Source organism: Brachycentrus maculatus, unplaced genomic scaffold (assembly GCF_059751285.1).
Source record: "Brachycentrus maculatus isolate JH-2025_06_01 unplaced genomic scaffold, ASM5975128v1 h1tg000155l, whole genome shotgun sequence".
NCBI lineage: Eukaryota > Metazoa > Arthropoda > Insecta > Trichoptera > Brachycentridae > Brachycentrus > Brachycentrus maculatus.
In genome coordinates this window covers 5,246-27,500 of record NW_028280908.1, presented here as the reverse complement: position 1 = coordinate 27,500, position 22,255 = coordinate 5,246, and the positions used below count along the sequence as shown (strand labels likewise).

The 22,255-nt window shown below is 33.7% G+C and overlaps 1 protein-coding gene across 1 annotated transcript in view; it reads left to right on the top strand.

The window, feature by feature from the left end:
* LOC148308618 (uncharacterized) overlaps positions 1–20,417 on the top strand; it is a gene marked incomplete at its 3' end in the record, with an annotated part of 24,261 nt that extends 3,844 nt beyond the window's left edge. Inside the window, exons 2-8 of the mRNA XM_088261432.1 lie at positions 993–1,425; positions 5,147–5,240; positions 11,625–11,684; positions 14,187–14,262; positions 15,745–15,820; positions 17,768–18,310; positions 20,215–20,417. Of these exons, the coding sequence (XP_088117558.1) occupies positions 5,229–5,240; positions 11,625–11,684; positions 14,187–14,262; positions 15,745–15,820; positions 17,768–18,310; positions 20,215–20,417 (970 nt within the window). The remainder of the gene's footprint in view (positions 1–992; positions 1,426–5,146; positions 5,241–11,624; positions 11,685–14,186; positions 14,263–15,744; positions 15,821–17,767; positions 18,311–20,214) is intronic.
* Between the last annotated feature and the right edge of the window lie 1,838 nt (positions 20,418–22,255).

Below are 22,255 nucleotides of genomic sequence, written 5' to 3'. Positions count from 1 at the left end.
TAACGCCAGATTTTTTAAAAGAAGATCACTTTTCCTTCATGTGTTTACGATCAAGATAACACTGCGTTTATATGATGCGCTTTGCTACCGTTCTGCAGGTCCCGAGTTTGATCCCCAGGGGGGTCAAATAAATATAAGTGATTTTTTCACTCTAATATTTATTCAATTTCACCCTGAATCTACCTGAAGCTGAGGGCTGATCATCTTTTTTTTATGTGATGACGATCAAGATTATTCTGCGTATATATTATGCAGTGCCCTATGCACCATCAGGTGCGAATAAGGGTGTGATGAAGTGATTACAAGATAGTAATGATAATTTTCGTTGTGACAGCGCGCCGCGCAGGCGTGCCAACCTGACGACTAACGCATTTGCTAGTATTGAGAATAAAAGATGTGGGCAGGTATTCACACTGACGGTACATGTAGTACTAAAATTTATGTATTTAAAAAATATTATAACTGTTTTTATAAAATACAACATAACTTCAAGCCGAGATTAAAGTGCATGTTTAACCTCGGCTCGTAACGCATGTTTGTGCTGAAAAAAATCAGTGCATGTTGGTCTTCGGGTCGACCGAAAATCGCATGTGTTAAACATTTTGTGTTGTTTTAAGTGTGTAAATGGTGCTATGGTGGTGAAGGGTGGTATTGTTTGCATGCTGTGGTAGTGATTGTCCTGACGAAGAGACGGGTACGTCTGAAAGAGACTTTAAGAGAGGATACCTCTAAAAGAGTTTATTAAGAATTCACCTCTATCTTTTGTTTGTTTAAAAAAAATATTTTACTTTTTTTTAAATATGTGACTTTTTACCCTAAACTAATTTTACTCATCTTAGACTCTCTTAATTTATCTAACTTGACGTTACTTCACATTACTAATTCTAAGTAGGTACTAACTCTTAAAGAGACTGTAAGAGAGGATACCTCTAAAAGAGTTGTCCGGTATCCGATATAATCAATAATATTAATTTATTTTCTTTTTTTTCCAGATGGCGCTCGCTCACAAATTGAGACGTCATAAATAAATAAATAAAAAATAGCCCTTTACTTTTAGTACTATAAAAATCCGTCCAAAAATTGTGATATAGTGTTGTTTAAAATGTATTTTTTGCTAAATAGTATAACCGCCGCCGAAAAATTTGTCAAATTTGACATAAGCTGTCAAAATCCAAGTGCTTAGACAAAAAACGCGGGAAAATTCGGCGGGAGGTGACCACAGACAATACAAACGTACGATGTGATTAGCTACCATAAGTGTCTCGTTAATGGCCAGTAATAGTTATAAGAAATGTGTAATATTTAAAGTAATTAAATGCAATAATATTAAGTGAAAGTGTTTTAAAAGAGCCAGTATTTTAAAAAATATATTATATTAAGTTTTGTTACATTTGTGATTTGTGAATTTTGAAGACGATTCAAAAGGTAAATATTATAATTTTTTATTAAAAAATTAATATTTTTATGTATTATTTACAAAAATTTTGTCCGCCTCCGTAGTGTAATGGTCAGCACGCTCGGCTACCGTTCTGGAGGTCCCGGGTTCGATTCCCAAGGGGGGTAAAATAAAATATAAGTGATTTTTTCACTGTAATATTCAGTCAATATTACCATGGACTGGTACCTGAAGCGGAGGGCTGATCACCTTTCCTTCATGTGTAAACGATCAAGATAACACTGCGTTTATATGACACAGTGCCCTATGCACCATTGGGGTGCGGATAAGGGTTTTATTATTATATTTACAAAAATGCTTCAATTTCATATTATTTCTTTAAGCCTGAGCGGCTCATTATTAAAAATAGGTATCAAATTGTGGTAGAGTGGGTTCGAACCGAAAAACTCTGACTCAAGAGTCCGCGACACTAACCACGGGACCACAACCCGACCGATATGAGGTATTAGGTTTTTTCTCTCCTTCTTCTTGGTGTTGGTCTTGTAGTCTGTTTTTAAGATGGATAGCCTCCTGCAATGTCGTTTCCCAGCTGTCAATCCATCACTTTGGTTGTCTACCTTTGGGTTGGCCGTGCAGTGCAATGTGGGGGAGTCTGGGTGGTTCAATTCTCCTTACTTGCGCATACGATGTGTAAGGTTAATTAATTTAAAATAGTTGGTAGAAAGGTTCGCCCATAACGAGTGTTTTTGCCTAGAATTTTCACTCATGAATTACATGAAATTATAGTAACGTTAAACATAAAGAGTAAATCCACTCACGAGTAGGCATAGGCTATGAAACTTAAAAAGTTGAAGCCTGATTAGGGTCATGATAAGCGGTGTTGCATAAGCCGTAGCTAGGTTTTAGAGACACTTGGACATTAGGTAATTAAAAAAATGTCCTTAAAATTATCGTGAGGGGGTATTGACTTTACAAATTTTTAAATAATAATAATAAACCTATACAAATACCATTTTTGTAATTTTATTTAATTATTTATTTTTTAACCAATCAACAGGGAATAACCTTACCGCCAATTGAAAGGAATTTAGATTGTATATAATATATATAAGACATGGTCCAGAGAGACATTACCAGCAAATTAGTTACATCGAAATATTAAAATCTTTTAGTACACAGCCATGATACACGGTTTACACACAACGAAGGTTTGATAGTCCCAAGAATTAACAGCAAATATGGGAGTCCAACACTGCAATATGTCGTTCCGAACATTTTTAATTAGTTGCCGACGGAGGTTAGAGGTCAAAATAAAATATGGAACAAAGGCAAAATGAAGGAATGGGTGAATGATCAAGAGTTAATTCTATGAAAATTGTAAAATGTATATATTCTTAATTTTTATCTCTTTTTTGTGTGTATATTAGGTTAAAATGGTTAAAAACAATAAAAAATGTGTTCAAAAGAACTCCACCGACAAGACACACAAGGTGGCTTTGTGGGTCTTTGCAAAAAATATATATATATTTTAATATGTTTAAAATTGTGATTTAAATAAATTCTCCTAACCTGACCACTTTCAAGTATTTGGCATACCTGATCTTGCCATGTTTTTCTCGGTCTTCCACTGCTTCTTTTCCCGCTAACATTCGCCTCATAAATTTGTTTTACCGTTCTTTCCTCACTCATTCGTTCCACATGTCCAAACCATCTCAACACACCTTTCTTAATTTTATCGATTATGCTTATCTCAGCTTTGCATTCCTTCCTTATTTCACTATTCGCACATCTATCATACATCGTTTTGTATACAATTTATATTATTTATTGATTCGGCATTAACTTTGTGGAATGACATGATTATTTTATTAAAATTAAACACTTAAGTATACTACTTTAATGAGTTTTATTTATATATACGACTAGTTTCGAAAACGACAGATGTTTTCATCTTCTGGTACAAATTAAAACTTAATTAGTAGTCAGAGCCATAGTCTCTAGTGCATATCGCTCACTCCTTTCAACAACGTCATAAATAAAAAATCGTCAATTTTCGGTTGTGCATGTTTTCGAAATGCCCAGAAAATGTTCTATATCCCAGCAAAAGCGGCATATTTTTAATTTAATATTTACCCGCTACAGGGCAGAAAGTGTTGTTTTTGCATTTTGAAGAAAGGTATTATTTAATTAATTTTTTTAAATATACTAAATATTTTTGTACATTTTGTATATTGGTGTGTTGAGATGGTTTGGACATGTGGAGCGTATGAGTGAAGAAAGAACGGTTAAACAAATTCATGGGGCGAATGTAGTTGGAAAAAGAAGCAGAGGACGACCGAGGAAAACTTGGCACAATCAGGTATGTCAAATACTTGAAAGTGGTCAGGTTAGGAGTCGTAACAATCGGCGGGTATGTATGAGGAGATGCATGAATGTAGAAGAGGCGAAGAATGTTTGCAAAGACAGAGTGGTGTGGCGTTCGATTCTCTCTGCCTACCCCTGCGGGGAAGCGGCGTGATGGTTAGTTAGTTAGTTAGTTTCTAAATATTTTTATACCGTAGAATTAGGTACCGAGAATTACGTACCAGCGGGTATGTATGAGGAGATGCATGAATGTGGAAGAGGCGAGGATTGTTTGCATATACAGATTCTTGTGGCGTTCTTTTCCATATTTTATGTTTATAAACAGTGTACCGTAGAACGGGGTTACTTGAACTTTGATGTGTTACTTGAGCCTATTTAATTTTTTTTTTAATATACTAAATATTTTTCAAATGGAGAAAAAACATCCAGGTTAGACCTAAAAAGATCTGTTGCACAGCAAAAAGTTCAAAAAGTGGCTTGATATTTATTTTTAATACATTTCATTATATTTTTAAACTTTAAAATCGATCTCCTGAAAGATCAAGTTTTTTGAAATATGACTTGGTTGAAAGGAGTAAGCGATTTGTGTTCACTGGCAGTATACAGATTCGTACGCTTTTCTTTTTAGACACGCAGGAATCTCCTTATTTTGCATATTCTGATATGGAATTTTAAAATGATTGAACAGTTATTAATTTATCAACATAAATTATTAACGCTTTACTAACATTAGCTACTAAATATATATTTATATATATATATATATATATATATATATACAAATATATATATATATATATATATATATATATATATATATATATATATATATATATATATATATATATATATATGTATATTTGTAATAAAATACCTAGGTACCTACCTATACATTTTATTAAGTACCTACATGTAGTACAAATCTACCACCAGATGTCGCATGCGTCGCACTGAATAAAACAAAAGACATCAGATAGAAAAAATATAAAATTCTGAAAAAATATAATAACTGTCAGAATCAGATAGATAGATAGAAAAATATTGTAAAGATAAATTAAGAATAAACTTTAATTATTAACTTTAATTACAAAGCAACATATTTTTTATTTTATTATTATACACCCACTTTACATATTATTTACACCCAATTTACAAAGAAAAATATTATCACGTTATATATATATATATATATATATATATATATATATATATATATATATATATATATATATATATATATATATATATATATATATATATATATATATATATATATATATATATATATATATATATATATATATATGTAGCTTATTTTATACTTTTGTTAATTTGTTTTTTTGTTTGTTTTTGTTTTGAGTATTTATTCCAAGTGTTTTTTTCTAGTGTCTCTCAAACTGTGAAGCATGTATCGTGGCGCCCTTTTGGTCCACTATATTTGAGAACCGTCTACTTCAATTTCCACTTCATGGTTTACATGGTAAGTTTTTTTTTTACCCCCGTAATCAAACGATACGTTGCCAACTTACTAAATGGATTCAAGTTGGGATGGTCGATAAATCGCTTACCAGTTTATTTTTTATTTTCATTCAAGTCAGTTAATTATTATTAATGTTATATTTGTTTATCGGTTCTATCTCTATCTCCTCTTATATACTTTTTTTTATTGTTATTACAATGTACAACGTTTTGAGTACGTCCAACCGTCCATCTTATTCCTCATTACTTAGAGTCGTGACCCTTGTGGAAGCAGTGACTCTTCTCCGGTTACCCCTTGACTGCGCTGCACGCTGGACTCCATGCTTGACTTCCATACATTAGTTCTGGTACCAGGACTCCGTTGTGTACTGTCAGTTAAGCTGATGGTGTTTTATTTGATTCGAATCATTTCAATAAATACCACCAACCAACCAAAATCTGAGTAATATCGATCATGGGTAGAATGGTGAATGTTACACGTGTATAAAATAATCACTTAAAGCAGTCTATGTCAGGTTGTAAGCCCTGTAAATTCCCAGACAGCCATTGCCTTTGTATTGTCATAGATATTTCCGAACTATATTAATATTTGCAGACCGTCCGAATCGCCCTTAAATATGAACTAGATTACTATATGAAAGTACTCTTCCCATAGTCGAGTTTATAATTGTGTTGGATTAGCGGATCATCCGAATGTCCCTAAAATGCGAACTAGATTGTAGATATTGACATTAGCGGATCGTTTGAATCGCCCTAAAATGTGAACTAGATTATCTAGGCTCGTTTCTCTTCCCATAGTCGAGTTTTTAATTGTGTTGGATTAGCGGATCATCCGAATGTCCCTAAAACGCAAACTACATAGATTGTTGATATTAAAATTGGCGGATCGTTTGAATCGCCCTAAAATATGAACTAGATTATCTAGGCTCGTTTCTCTTCCCATATTCGAGTTTTTAATTGTGTTGGATTAGCGGATCATCCGAATGTCCCTAATACGCGAACTAGATAAAATATATTGACATTAGCGGAGCTTCCGAATCGCCCTAAAATGTAAACTACATTATCTAGGCTCGTTTTTAATTGTGTTCGATTAGCGGATCATCCAAATGACCCTAAAACGCGAATTAGATTATAGATATTGACATTAGCGGAGCCTCCGAATCGCCCTTAAATGTGAATTATATTATCTAGGCTCGTTTTTCTTCCCATAGTTGAGTTTATAATTGCCAATCTCTACTGATTGGGCAATAGTTCGTTCCGACTCTTGATATCGCCTCCGGCACTGTCCTATGAATTATTTTACATCCAGTATAGAACACTGCGTTTAATTTATGTGGGAACCGAGATATTTCGATATATTTGCCGATTTAATCGATTTTAATATCGGACGAGTCGGAGATTCAGTTTAGTTCAGGGCGTCTATTTCAATGCTTCAAAAATAGTGTTACGATCAGTGTTGTCATATCGCTCACTCCTTTTAACCACGTCATATATAAAAAAAACTTGATTTTTCAGGAAATCGTATTTAAAGTTTAAAAATATAATGAAATGTATTGAAAACAAATATCAAGCCACTTATTGAACTTTTTACTGTGCACAGATCTTTTTAGGTAAAACCTGAAGGTTTTTTCTCCATTTGAAAAATATTTAATGTATTTAGAAAAATGATTTAACAATACTTTTTCTTCAAAATGCAAAAACAACAATTTCTGCCTTGTAGCGGGTAAATATTAAGTTAAAATATGCCTCTTTTGCTGGGATATAGTACATTTTCTGGGCATTTCGAAAACATGGACCACTGAAAATTTACGATTTTTGATTTGATTTTTCAGGAGAACGTTTTTAAAGTTTAAAAATATGTATTAAAATATGTACAATGTATTAAAGATCTTTTTAGGTAAAACTTGAAGGTTTTTTCTCCATTTGTAAAATATTTAGTATTATTATTTTTTTTTTCTGCTTAATAAAAAGCTTCTTTACATCTCACCAATAGATGTCTTTAGTGAAGTTCTAGTGATTCAAGAACAAGGTTTCTAAATTGGTTCATATATATAGAACTTCCAAGAATTTGAGTAGTGTGGTTGTCAATAATGGGTAGAATTGGTGAATGTTGCACGTGTGTAAAGTGATCACTTAAACCAGCCTATGACGGTCGTCAGCCCCGTAAATGCCCAGACTTCCATACTCTTCTTCATCTTTGATGAGATGTCAAAAAATAATATGAAAATAACTCCTGTAATTGGAGATAATTCAGATTTTGTGAACAAGTATTTAGACACACTCAAAATGTTGTAAATATTTAGTATATTAAAAAAATAATTAAACAATGCCTTTTCTTAAAAATGCAAAAACAACACATTCTGCCCTGTAGCGGGTAAATATTAAGTTAAAAATATGCCGCCTTTGCTGGGATATAGTACATTTTCTGGGCGTTCCGAAAACATGCACAACTGAAATTTGACGATTTGATTTATGACGTTCTTGAAAGGAGTGAGCGATATGGCATCACTGGTTACGATAATTCGATTTTAGTCAAATATGCGCCGTTGTGTTCAATAACTTGATGCCAACGAGAATCCTACTTTATAATGCCCTTTTCGTAAAAGCCCTTGTCCGTTTTGTTTTGTTTGCTAACGGCACTTAATCGAAAATGTCCTGTAAGGATATAATTATCATTTTGATTCAATAATAAAATAAAATCATATTATTTTTTGACATTTCATCAAAGATGAAGAAGAATATGGATGTCTAAATGCCCAGACTTCCATATTCTTCTTCATCTTTGATGAGATGTCAAAAAATGGTATGAGAATTACATCCTGTAATTGGAGATAATCCAGATTTTGTGAACAAGTATTTGGAGACACTCAAAATGTTGTAAAAAATCAGTTAAAATTATATTTCTTTGAGAGGGACACACACTCAAAATGTTGTAAAAAAAATCTGTTAAAATTATTTTTCTTTGAGAGGGACACACACTCAAAATGTTGTAAAAAAATCTGTTAAAATTATTTTTCTTTGAGAGTTACTACTTATTAATACGTTGACAATACATCGATAATGGTTGTGGTCCCGTAGTTAGTGTCGCGAACTCTTAAGTCAGAGTTTCTCGGTTCGAACTCTACTACAATTGGATACCTAATTCACAGCTTACAGAAATAGTACGAAATTGAAATATTTGTGAAAATAATTTACAAAATGGAAAAAGAAGCAGAGGAAGACCGAGAAAAACATGGCATGATCAGGTATGCCAAATACTTGAAAGTGGTCAAGTTAGGAGTCGTAATAATCGGCGGGTATGTATGACGAGATGCATGAACGTGGAAGAGGCGAATAATGTTTGCTAAGGCAGAGTGGTGTGGCGTTCTATTCTCTCTGCCTACCCCTGCGGAGAAGCGGCGTGATGGTTAGTTAGTTAGTTAGTCAAACATTTATTTAAAAAAAATATTACATAATAAAGAAACTAAAATTATCTGAGATAGATATTTTTATCAAGAATAATTTTATAATTCGTTCTAACGGTGATTTACTCTACATATATTGAGCGTTTCGCAACCGTTCGCGGTGTCGTAGCGCATGGTGAGTCGGCGAGTCGCCTCCAGTTCCCACGGTGGGTCCTCGTTACCGCTCCGTACGCGACCGCGAGCCGCGAGCTAGCGGAGCGCCTCGTTAGGACGCGCCCGGCTAAGGAAGCGACCTCTTTAATTCGAAAAATTGTGCAAAACCGCGTGAATCGATTAACACGCTCACTGCGTTCAATGTATCACGAAAACGCTATATTCAAATTAACCCATCGGCATACCAGCCATATCTTAGCCGCTAAGAATATTTTTTAATTTTAATTTAAATTATTATTCTTTTATTTATTTAATATAGTTACATTTTTAAGTACAACATAAAACAACTTCTAAACATTTATACATATGGCAAACTATAGTTTTAGATTCGCTGTGCCTCTCCAAAAAAGAGACTGAACTCTTGTGCGTGGAGAGGGACTTACACTCAAGGTTTAATGTTTAGTATATTAATGGTAAAATAGTATTTTAAAACATTTTTTTTCCAGATTTATATGTAACGGGAATTATTTTTTTTCTTAAGAATTTTTCTATCTTCAATTTTTTAAATTTCTTTAGGGAGCGTATTGAAATATTTAATTCTCAAATATTTGAAGTTTTGTTGAAATTGTTCAGTATTACATTTTGGAGTTGAAAAATCATTTAAGAATCTCGAAAATAAATTATTTTTGAAATTCAAATATTTGTCACCCTTTAGTAATTGAAAAATTGCGTTTTTTTTGTATTTTTTTTAAAATAAATTTTCTTTAACATATTAACAATTATACATCAGCATGAAAAAAATCCATCCGTTCTGCCTACCCATGCGGGGAAACGGCGTGATGGTAGTAGTAGTAGTAGTAGTATGAAAAAAAAATATTGTGATTGTTTGTAGAATGTATTGAATGCAGAGATCGTGTTAAAAGTACACTATAAAGTACTCATTTCCAAGGGACTCCGATACCTTTCGTTTATTCATCTTTATGTGCGTTATAAGCGATTCACGCTCGAGGTACCATCGCTGTTACATCGCCTTATCTTGTGCACTATCCCAGCGGTTCGCAAACCTCGGCTCGAGAGCCGCGTGATGCCGTCACGGAGGTTCGGCCACGAACTATATAAAGATACATATTATTGCAACAGCGAGTGTTTTTGCCTAGAATTTTCACTCACGAATTACATGAAATTATAGTAACTTTAAACATAAAGAGTAAATCCAATCACGAGTAGGCATAGGCTATGAAACTTGAAATGTTAAAGCCTGAGTAGGGTCATGATAAGCAGTGTTGCAAGAGCCAGATTTCAGAGTCACTTGGACGTTGGGTAATTTAAAAAAAAGATTAAAAATCGTTGCACTATGAACTTTTGGCTTTATTCACTAACGAGTTTGCCGACCCCTGCACAATACCATATAGCAATAGTGTAAATGTGGAGATTTAGATCCGCGTCCGAATCTAGAGCAAAGCGCCTCGGGACATCCCTGCTACCACGACTGGTCCAGGGCTGCCACAACGCCTTTTAACTTTAAATATTCAACAAATTCATTGTTGCCAGTAGCCTTTATTATGACCTAATATAAAATGTATACCCACACACAGGACATGCCTTTGTGGGATCTTTTTTGTATCAATATAATATAATATTTTTGAAGCAAATTATTTTTTTCCAGTGGCCTTTATTATGACCTAAAATAAAATGTATACCCACACACAGGACATGCCTTTGCGGGATTTTTTTTTGTATCAAAGTAATATGATATTTTTAAAACAAATTATTTTTTCCAGTAGCCTTTATTATGACCTGTTATAAAATGTATACCCATACACAGGACATGCCTTTGTGGGATCTTTTTTGTATCAATATAATATATTACAATATTTTTAAAACATTTTTTTTCCAATAGCCTTTATATTAACCTAAAATAAAATGTATACCCACACACAGGCCATGCCTTTGTGGGATTTTTTTGTATCAATGTAATATGATATTTTTAAAACAAATTATTTTTTCCAGTAGCCTTTATTATGACCTATTATAAAATGTATACCCATACACAGGACATGCCTTTGTGGGATCTTTTTTTGTATCAATATAATATATTACAATATTTTTAAAACATTTTTTTCCAATAGCCTTTATATTAACCTAAAATAAAATGTATACCCACACACAGGCCATGCCTTTGTGGGATTTTTTTGTATCAATGTAATATGATATTTTTAAAACAAATTATTTTTTCCAGTAGCCTTTATTATGACCTATTATAAAATGTATACCCATACACAGGACATGCCTTTGTGGGATCTTTTTTTGTATCAATATAATATATTACAATATTTTAAAAACATTTTTTTTCCAATAGCCTTTATATTAACCTAAAATAAAATGTATACCCACACACAGGCCATGCCTTTGTGGGATTTTTTTTTGTATTTAGATATAAAGTATATGATTTTTTTTATATATTATATTGTGAAATGCAAAAACAAAAATAATAAAGAAAAATATAGAGGAAATAATAAAAACATAGAAAAAATTGAAACACCGCAGGAAAATTATGCGGAATGCATAAAAAAACGCGTCACCAAGTAAAACTTAATATAAAAATGGATAGATATCGCCACAAAGTGATCGAATTAATTAGTTTAATAAAAAAATGATATTTTCAGGAGTTGCTTCGTATGTAAAATTGTATTATATTTCTTTTCACAACGCAGTATTGAGTGTGTTTTGCGATTACGTTAAACAGATGGCGCTGCCATTGCATTAAAAAGTATCGAATAAAGAATATTTGAATATGTCGTCTGATAATTTATTTTTTTCTTCCTCAGGATGGGTGTGAGATCCTGCAAGGGAAAACGGGCAGTGCCATGCTTCCCTCTACAAGAGAGGTAAGGTCCATTTTCCTGTATCAAACAATCTAATTTTAGTTTCACAAATCAGGGTCTTCTCCATCTGGGAGTTAATTTTTAGATATTTTTAGATATCTTAATATAGACGAAGAAGAATATGTACGTCTGGGCATTTACGGGGCTAAGTATTTGAACACACTCGAATTAAATTGGAAATTAAATTAAATTAAATTAAAATTAGAAATAACCTGAAAATTAAAATGATTTTTTTTTTTAATATTGAAAGCATTAACTTTGTGGATCGTATTGATATATTATTTCGAGAAATAAAAATACTTTGTGTTCTGATCCACTCACGTTTTTATTAACCAACTAGTTTCGGCAACAGCCTGTTGCCCTCTTCAGGGTTTAAGTCATAAATTAAACCCTGAAGAGGGCAACAGGTTGCTGCCGAAACTAGTTGGTTTCGGTTCAACAACCTGTTGTTAATTTATGACTTAAACCCTGAAGAGGGCATCAGGTTGCCGAAACTATTTGGTTAGTAAAAATGTGAGTGGATCAAAACATAAAGTATTTTTATTTCTCGAAATAATATGAAAATGGTATTTTCATTTTTAGAGTATGTGAATATAATCCAGGATTCGGACACACATACAAATAGAAATGTTTCTGCTTAATAAGAAGCTACTCATATCTCATCATAGATGACTCTAGTGAAATTTGAGTTTCTGCTCAGTAAAAAAGCTCTTCGACTCACCAATAGATGTCACTAGTGAAAATAAAAAAAATGGATCGTATATATATATATAATATATATATATATATATATATATATATATATATAGAAGTTCCAAGAATCTGAGTAGTGTGGTTGTCCATCATGGGTAGAATTGGTGAATGTTACACGTGTGTAAAGTGATCACTTTACCAGCCTGTGGCTGCCCTGTATCCAGACTTCCATTCCATTCTTCATCTAAAAAATTCGTCAAAAAATGTTACATAAGTCGTTCTACTATGTGATGTTATATCGCTCACTGCTTTCAACAACGTCATAAATAAAAAAATAAAAAACTTGATTTTTAAAAATAAATATCAAGCCACTTCTTGAACTTTTTACTGTGTGCAACAGATCTTTTTAGGTGAGAAAAAACATGAATGTTTTTTCTCCATTTGAAAAATATTTAGTAAATTTAAAAAAAAAAAAAAAAAACCTTTTCTTCTAAATGCAAAAACAACACTTACTGCCCTGTAGCGGGTAAATATTAATTTTTAATCAATGTTTTACCTAGTAAATACCACTATTTCTTAAAATCTACTGTGACACGTGTTTCGATGCATTCCGCATCATTATAATGATCACAAATATAACCACAATAACGGAGAAATTTTAAAAATAATTAATACTAAAAGCCATAAACTGCAACATTTTGAAACAATAGAAATTTTTAAAAATATAAATAACAATAAACCCATAATTAACTATATGACAATGACTAAAGCCTCTCCCCTATTGTCTATGTTCCCACTGATAAGAAATAAATAAAAAAAATAAAAAAATAAAAAAATGCAATAAATAAATAAAAATAAGAAACAGCTACTACCCCCTCTTCAATCTTCAACGTCCCAAGGACCCAACTCTAAAATTTAGAATAAGATTCACATACAGTGTTTGAAAATGATGCGGAATGCATTGAAACACGTGTAACAGTAGAATTTAAGAAATAGTGGTATTTACTAAGTATAACATTAATTAAAAATGGATAGATTTTACCACAAAGTGACTGCCGAATCAATTAAGGTTAAAAATATGCCGCTTTTGCTGGGATATAGTACATTTTCTAGGCATTCAGAAAACATGCTTAGCTGAAAATTGATTTTCGATATATCGTAGTCATACAGGAGAAAGTGACCAAGTGCATAGTTTTACCAAAACGCGACCATTGACTATTTGATATCTTACTAGCTTAATATTGCCCTGAAAAAATCCCAAAGGATTTTAAACTTGGAAGTAATATATTGACTTGTTAAAAATGACGAACTGCATTGATGTTTATTTTCCAAACTAACTTACCACTACGCCGCTACCCCGCAGGGGTAGGCAGAGAGAATCGAACGCCACACCACTCTGTCTTTGCAAACATTCTTTGCCTCTTCTACATTCATGCATCTCCTGATACATACCCGACGATTATTACGGCCGCTTTCAAGTATTTGACATACCTGATTGTGCCACGTTTTCCTCGGTCTTCCTCTGCTTCTTTTTCCAACTACATTCGCCTCATAAATTTGTTTAACCGTTCTTTCTTCACTCATACGTTCCGCGTGTACAAACCATCTAAACACGCCTTTCTTAATTTTATCGATAATGCTTGCAAAAGTGACTTGAATGGCCCTCCTGAACATTTTACGTTTTGGTAGTTGGTCACTTTCTCCTGTACGACTACGGTATGACGTTGTTGAAAGGAGTGAGCGATATGCCTTGGTGCAGGATGTGTTGTTGTTGTTGTTGTTGTTGTTGTAATGTTATCCTTGTTTCTACAGGCGAGCGGGCCACCCGAACAACAGGAGCCCGTGGACCTGAGCGTCAGGCCCAAGGCGAGGAGAAGGCAGACCGCTGGTAATACATACTCACTTACCTAAAAATGTTTTATTTATTTATTTAAATTTCATGAACAGATAATAAATAAGTACATTGGAGGGTTTATTGCTAAAAAGCAATATCTTCCAACCAACCAAAAACAGACTAGATATAGTGATATTGATCAAAACGTTCGACCATTTATAGCTGTTTACAATCACAGGGTAGACAGTACTTGAATATTAAAAAAAAAACGTTAATTACAAATTAACATATAAAAAAAACATAAATTACAAAAGATGATAGTAAGATGATGATGATAACCCTTATGTATGGAAGCGAAGGATGGAGTTGGCAAAAGAAGGATGAAAGCAGACTGAAGGCAGTCGAAATGCGATCCCTCAGACGAATGTGTGGCAAAACGATGTTTGATAGATGTTCGAATGATGAAATAAGGAAAGAATGTAAGGCTGAGTATCGATAAAATTAAGAAAGGTGTGTTGAGATGGTTTCCGCATAATCGAACACCCAAACCGAGCTCGGTTTGGGTGTTCGATTATGCTCGTTCATTCGATTGTCGAGTTGCCACAGCGTGTTCGATTATGCTCGTTCATTCGATTGTTGTGGGTTGCCACAACATGTTTGGTGATTTCAAGCTTTGAAGTGGTACTGAGATTGAGAAGAGAGATTTGTCTATGGCCACCGATAATGATGCTTAGGTTTTTTTAGGATTTATCATTCAGCCATTGTCTTTGAACCACGAAGAGATCAAATCAAGACATTTAAAAAAATGTCTTTGCTGTTCTATGTTTCAAGCTGAAATAATTGCAGTGAGAGTCGTTCATAAGTGCATTTATACCATCGAAGTCTTTACTACTGGCAGTGCACAACGGAGTCCTGGTTCCAACTCTAATGTATGGAAGTGAAACATGGAGTTGGCAAAAGAAGGATGAAAGTAGACTGAATGCAGTCGAAATGCGATCTCTCAGAAGAATGTGCGACAAAACGATGTATGATAGATGTACGAATAGTGAAATAAGGAAGGAATGCAAAGCTGAGATAAGCATTATCGATAAAATTAAGAAAGGTGTGTTGAGATGGTTTGGACATGTAGAATGAATGAGTGAGGAAAGAACGGTAAAACAAATTTCTGAGGCGAATGTTAGCGGGAAAAGAAGCAGAGGAAGACCGAGAAAAACATGGCACGATCAGGTATGCTAAATACTTGAAAGTGGTCAGGTTAGGAGTCGTAACAATCGGCGGGTATGTATGAGGAGATGCATGAACGTGGATGAGGCGAAGAATGTTTGCAAGGACAGAGTGGTGTGGCGCTCTATTCTCTCTGCCTACCCCTGCGGGGAAGCGGCGTGATGGTTAGTTAGTTAGTTAGTTAAGTCTTTACTAGTTCTTTTCATGAAACCGAGCATTCTCATACTTTTGTTGGTTATTTGGTTTATGTGTGACAGAAAGCTGAGTTTTGTGTCGAAGGTTATATATCAATGAAGTTTTTTTTCCCCACAGAGTCGTCTGGAAATGCTAGACTATTGCTGGACCCTCAGGCGAGACTCCTGGCGCTTCAGAATATCAAGGAAGAACTGTAAGTACAGGGACGTTCATTTTTCGATTTCGTAAGAAAAGCTAAATAAAACACACACAGCGATAGATTTTTTATATTTTTTTTTTATTTCATTATAAAGTTTGGACTTTACCATTTAGTGTGAAAAAAAATATCATTCAAATGGCACCCCGGGAAGATTCGATGCTTGCGATTCTTTTGAGGCCATTTTTATGGTGAGTAAAGCGCTCTTGGGTAGTGTTTTACGAAAATGGTGCTATTTTTAAAATATCTTAATTTTTTATTTTTATGGGTAAGGTAATGCAGTGAAACCCAATTTTTACGTTTTTAAGGGAATTATTTTTTTTTACTTACATGGAGGGAAAATGTATGCCACGTACAGATTTAAAAAAAACATTTATTTTTGGGTAAATCATATATCGCTGACTCCTTTCAACAACGTGATATATCAAAAATCGTCAATTTTCAGTTGTCATTCCAAAATAAACAAGGTTGTTAAATTTAATTCTAGTTTTATTTCAATATATCGTCGTCATACAGGAGAAATTGATCAAGTGCATTGTTTTACAAAAACGTGATCATTGACTATTTGATATCTTACTAGCTTAATATTGCCCTGAAAAAATACCAAAAGATTTTAAACTTGGAAGTGTAATATACATATTAACTTGTTAAAAATGCCTAACTGCGTCTATGTTCATTTTGTTGCCAAGTAAAAGTGACTTAAATGGCCCTCCTGAACGTTTTGTTAGTTGGTCACTTTCTCCTGTACGACTACGATATATTGCTCACTCCTTTCAAGAACGTCAAATATAAAAAATCGTCAGTATTCAGTTGGGCGTGTTTTCAGAATGCCCAGAAAATGTACTATATCCCAGTAAAAGCGGCATATTTTTAACTTAATATTTACCCGCTACAGGGCAGAAAGTGTTGTTTTTGCATTTTGAAGAAATGTATTGTTTAAGTATTTAAAATAAAATATACTTAACATTTTTCAAATGGAGAAAAAACATTCTGGTTTTACCTAAAAAGATCTGTTGCACAGTAAAAAGTTCAATAAGTGGCTTGATATTGATTTTTAATACATTGTATTATATTTTTAAACTTTAAAAACGATCTCCTGAAAAATCAAGTTTTTTGATAAATGACGTTGTTGAAAGGAGTGAGCGATATGTAGTTGAGATTATTGAATACGAAACCTAAACGGGGGAACGTATTTATTTGGTGTATTGATTTTTTTGTTTCGTAAAAATTGTGATGACTTACGAATAAAACTAACAAAAAATGTATAAAGTCGCGAATAATGTAAAAAACGAACCGCTTCTAATCGAGTCAAAAATCGAATAACAGGATATTATTTTCGACGAGAACTGGGTGAAAAAAAACTGAGGTCAAGATAAAATATGGAACAAAGGCAAAATAAAGGAATAGGAAAATGATCAAGAATTAATTCTCTAAAAAATTGTAAAATAGTTTTTTATTTCAATTTTTCCCTCTCTTTTTTGTTTGTTATTATGTTAGGCTAAAATAGATTTAAAAAAAAAAACTAAATAAAAAGAACTCCACCGAAATGCAATTTTTAATTTTAATTAAAATTTTCTTTGTTTATAAAAATAAATTAATTGTAAAACGAACTCCCTCTCTTAACACAAGTATCTACTTTATTAGAGAGGTAGAAACGTTTTATTTGAAATGTATTGTACATTTTATATTATTTAATTTAATGTATTTTGTAAAAAAAAAATCTAAAAAAAAAATACACACAATGGCCTCTCTGCAATTTTTTTTATTATGTTTATAAATTTTTAAATGAATGTATTTACAGATATGTAAAAAATGTATATGCAGGTAATAAATGTAGGAAAATATATCGGGACTGAAATAATTACACGCAATTTGCGGGAAAACGTAAAACCCGGGTTTTCACTGTATTTGATTATTTCTTAAATACTTATGTATATTTCCTAGGTTTCTCCGCGCGCACATCCAAAATCAGAGGCGCCACGTGTCTTCAAAGAGCCGCCCCCCACCGCATCTCGCCCTCCCCTCCCTAGGCTACAACAACAACATCAGCAACAACAACAACAACAACAACGACAACTCGTGCAAAAACAGCGAAACTCCGGCCAAAAAAAGACCTATCGGAGAAAAAACTCCCAAGGCTCTGACAGAAACAGCATCAGCCTCTAACGATCAGATCAAAAAGGTGTTGAAGTCCATCATTAAGAAGGAACGAAGAGACGATTTGGCATCGTCTCGCGGTGATGAGTCGCTTGGCCTGAAACTGGCCAACGTCGACAGCCTGGGAGCGCTGTTCTCGAGGCACTTTGCTGCTCCGGAGAAGGCCGAAGCCAAGATGGCATCGTCTGAGGGTTGCGAAAGGAGCGCTCTGGTCGCAGAAGGCGCCAGAAAGAAAGCCGGTAGCATTGATGGGTCGACAGACGCGAAACCAGTTTGCGCGGATGGCACTGATAATTGCAGTCAGCGCGGTGATGCAAGCGCCGGACGCAGGTACGGTATCGAATTTTAGTAGCTTATACCGAAAGAGGTCTAACTCCAGTATTATTCGAGAATTTAACGAAAGTGGCATTTAGTTTTTTGGGCTTTAAATTACGAGTGAAAAATATCGTTTTGCGATTCATTCCAAATACATATTTTTTTTAAAAAAAATATTGTCCTTAATATCGTAGTCATACAGGAGAAAGTGACCAGGTGTATTTTTTGCAAAAACGTAATCATTTACTATTTGGTATCTTACTAGCTTTATTCTGCCATGAAAAAAATCCCAAAGGATTTTAAACTTAGAAGTATAGTTTATTGATTTGTTGAAAATGACTAACTGCATAGGTGTTTATTTTGTTGCCAAGCAAAAGTGACTTAAATGACCCTCCTGAACATTTTACGTTTTGGTAGTTGGTCACTTTCTCCTGTGCGACTACGATATATAAAATTAAAAAAGGGCATATTTATTCTTATAATTTTTAGCTGCTAGCAAATATCCTTTTAAAATGAATACTTCAAATTTAAAATAGATTAGTGATCCACTTTTGACCACTTTTGTTTTTGGCACTATTTTTCTTCAAGATAGTTAATTCAAATGTACTTTTAAACGCAGTTTGAATTAAAAAAAAATATTAAGCTTTAAAAATAAGTTACAAATGCAATAAATAAATCAGGGACCGTGGCGTAGTTGGGTAGACGCTCGACTGCGAAACTGGCTATGCGGGTTTGATTCCTGCAAATTGAAAAATACATTAAAGAAATATTTATTTCCATTTTTCTGGGTGTTTTTTTAATGTATTTTTCCACATTTACCTTCCTTATCTTCATAATCCTGCCTGCAGACAAGCTTCTAAAAATATCAGACTTTGCAGGTTTATTTTTTTTTTCTTATCTTAAAATCTTTAACATTACATGACATAAATTCAAATCAGCAAAAAACATTCTAGAAAAAATAAATAAAGTTTGTTAATGAAAAAAATACTACATTATAATATAACTTCAATCTCGTGTTTACAAATTCTTTTTTCATTTTTATTTTTATTTAAAAAAAAAACGATGAAATTGGAGATAGACCTCTTTTGATTTGAGGCATGATTTTTTGGACCTATGAAAGTGGTCCGAGTTGCTTCATTTAATTCGTTTCGTTATGAATGTTTTTTATGCCGGCGAACGTCTTCATATAGTGGGTGTTACAAAAATATATAAAAAAATGTTTCAAAATAAAACATCTTTTGTTGTTTCAATTTTACTCTTACAAAAAAACTCAATAATAAAATAAATAAATTAGCGAACGTTTAAAACTATCAGAATAGACCAAAGAAAAGTCAAATTGAAGTGTGAATTCTCACAAAAATAAAAATTGTGATTTGATTTATGCGACTTCAACTGTTGACCCTTGTACACATCCAATGGTGCATAGGGCACTGCATATAATTGAAGCAGTGTTATGTTGATCGTTATTTAAATTCACTTCATAATTATATCAGCGTCTCCCTTCAGGAACCAGTGCAGGGTAATATTAAATAAATATTAGGATGAAAAAACATAAATATTGATTTTAACTCACCCCCTGGGAATCGAACCCGGGACCTCCATAATGGCTAAACTAGGAGCTAAACACAATTTACAAAATATGTTGGTGGACCTTACTACAAAGTTAACAATGTTTTGAATTTACAAATAATGTTTTTTTTATGTATTTTTTTGAATTTCTTAACGTCCAAGTGACTCTGAAGTCTAGCTACGGCTTATGCAACACCGTTTATCATGTCCCTACTCAGGCTTCAACTTTACAAGTTTCATAGCCTATGCCTACTTGTGAGTGGATTTACTCTTTATGTTTAAAGTTACTATAATTTCATGTAATTCATGAGTGAAAATTCTAAGCAAAAATGTTTTTTTGAAACGTTCAGAGTACGAGAGCAGCACTGCCGGGCTGACGGCCGCGGCGCGACGCCCGCTCGTCCGAGCCAGCAAGCGCTGCCCCCGCCACCGGCGGAGGAGGGGCTCGCGCTGGCTCGCGCGCGCCGCAAGACGCACACGTGCGACGTGGACGGCTGCGAGAAGGTCTACACCAAGTCGTCGCATCTCAAGGCGCACAAGCGGACGCACACTGGTGAGATGTCTTTACCAATTTGCGTTTTCATATATCTGTTTGGGATAGGAGATGCGACGATTGTTTGCATTAACAGATTGGTGTGGGGTTCTTTCCTCTCTGCCTACCCCTGTGGAAAAGCGGCATGGTGGTTAATCAAACAAGTAGTTTGGTGGGTTTATTTCTTTCTTCTTCTTCTTGTTCTTTTACCATATCTCTTCTTTACAATATATTAATTGTGTCTAAATCTTTGTACACAAATCTGGGGTTTGTTCACGACTTATGACTTTTTGTCATTTCAAACCCTTATCCGCACCCTATGGCGCATAGGGCACTGCATAATGTAAACACAGTGTTATCTTGATCGTTAATACATGAAGGAGAGGTGATCACCCCTCCGCTGCAGGCACAAGTCCAGAGTAATATTGAATAAATATTAGAGTAAAAAAATCACTCATATTTATTTGACCCTCCCTGGGAATAGAACCTGGGACCTTCCAGTACGGCAACCGAACGTGCTGACCATTACACTACGGAGGCAGACATCTCAACATAGATGAAGAAAAATATGGGAGTCTGGGTATTTAGGGCTTAAAAATGGATCGTTGAAGTATTTATAAACGTGTAACATTCTACATTCTACCAATGTTATCAAATCAGCCATAGATAGTGCCGCGAACTCACGCACTCACGTGGGAACTATGTGACACATATACGAGTTCCAAATATATATATATATATAAATATATTTAAATATATATATATATATATATATATATATATATATATATATATATATATATATATATATATATATATATATATATATATATATATATAAGAAAAAAATAAAGAATATATTTAACAAAATGGCAATCTATTGCTCCAATTTTTTGAGTTTTTCAACCTCGTTTGCTTTTATCTGAAGTGAATGATAAATACATATATTGAAAAAATCCTAATCGCGCGTATATGGTAAGTGTACCTAGATAGGCGGAGAGGTACTGACCTCTTAATTCGTCAGGCGCTCTCTGCATGCCCTTGAAGATACGTCCAATTAACGTAACGACATTCGCAATACCGATGCCCACGTAACGCCATCATCTGGCGAGGTAATGGGTGTCCCGAAGAATGGGTACCCAATATTAAAAAAAAGATAAAGATATATATATTTTTTTATTAACCCGTAAGCTGCGGATCGCATCTATTGTCGTTTTTTATAGAAGTACCGTTGACTGCGGATCGCATGCATAGTCGTTTTTCAACTTTACGTACTTATATCAACACCTATGGATAATTTTTTGCACTTAAATTTGGTTCGAGGCATGGATGAATTAGTTCTCTTTGATTTATTGTCATAAAATATCAAAACTATTTTAATTTAGTGTCAACTTTATCGTGAATACTTCCGGTCGGCTCGTGCTCCGCAGATACGACAGCCGCGTCTTCTATACAGCCGCCATACTTTAGGCCGCGAGTCCGTAAATGTTAATATTTTTGTGTAAATACACCATAATAACATAATAAGACAAGTGCATTGTGTACTGTGAACATCTATGATGGATATCCGAATGTTTCACTACAAAAAATAGGCGAAAATATGTTTTTTTTTGTCAAAAATATTGTAATGTAAAATAATCCAGCACGGGACGGAAAGTTTGACACTCGAAATCGAGCAGCTTAGAGGTTAATATTTTTTATTAAAAAAAAAGTTTCGAAAATTTAGTAGTGTGGTTGTCAAAGCCTCTTATTCTTTATATCCAAATCCTCATTAGTGTTGCCAACGGCTTTTCTGTTATGGCTTTATATTATATATAACTTTTATTGTCGTATTAAAAAATATTCCCATTTTGTGTAGC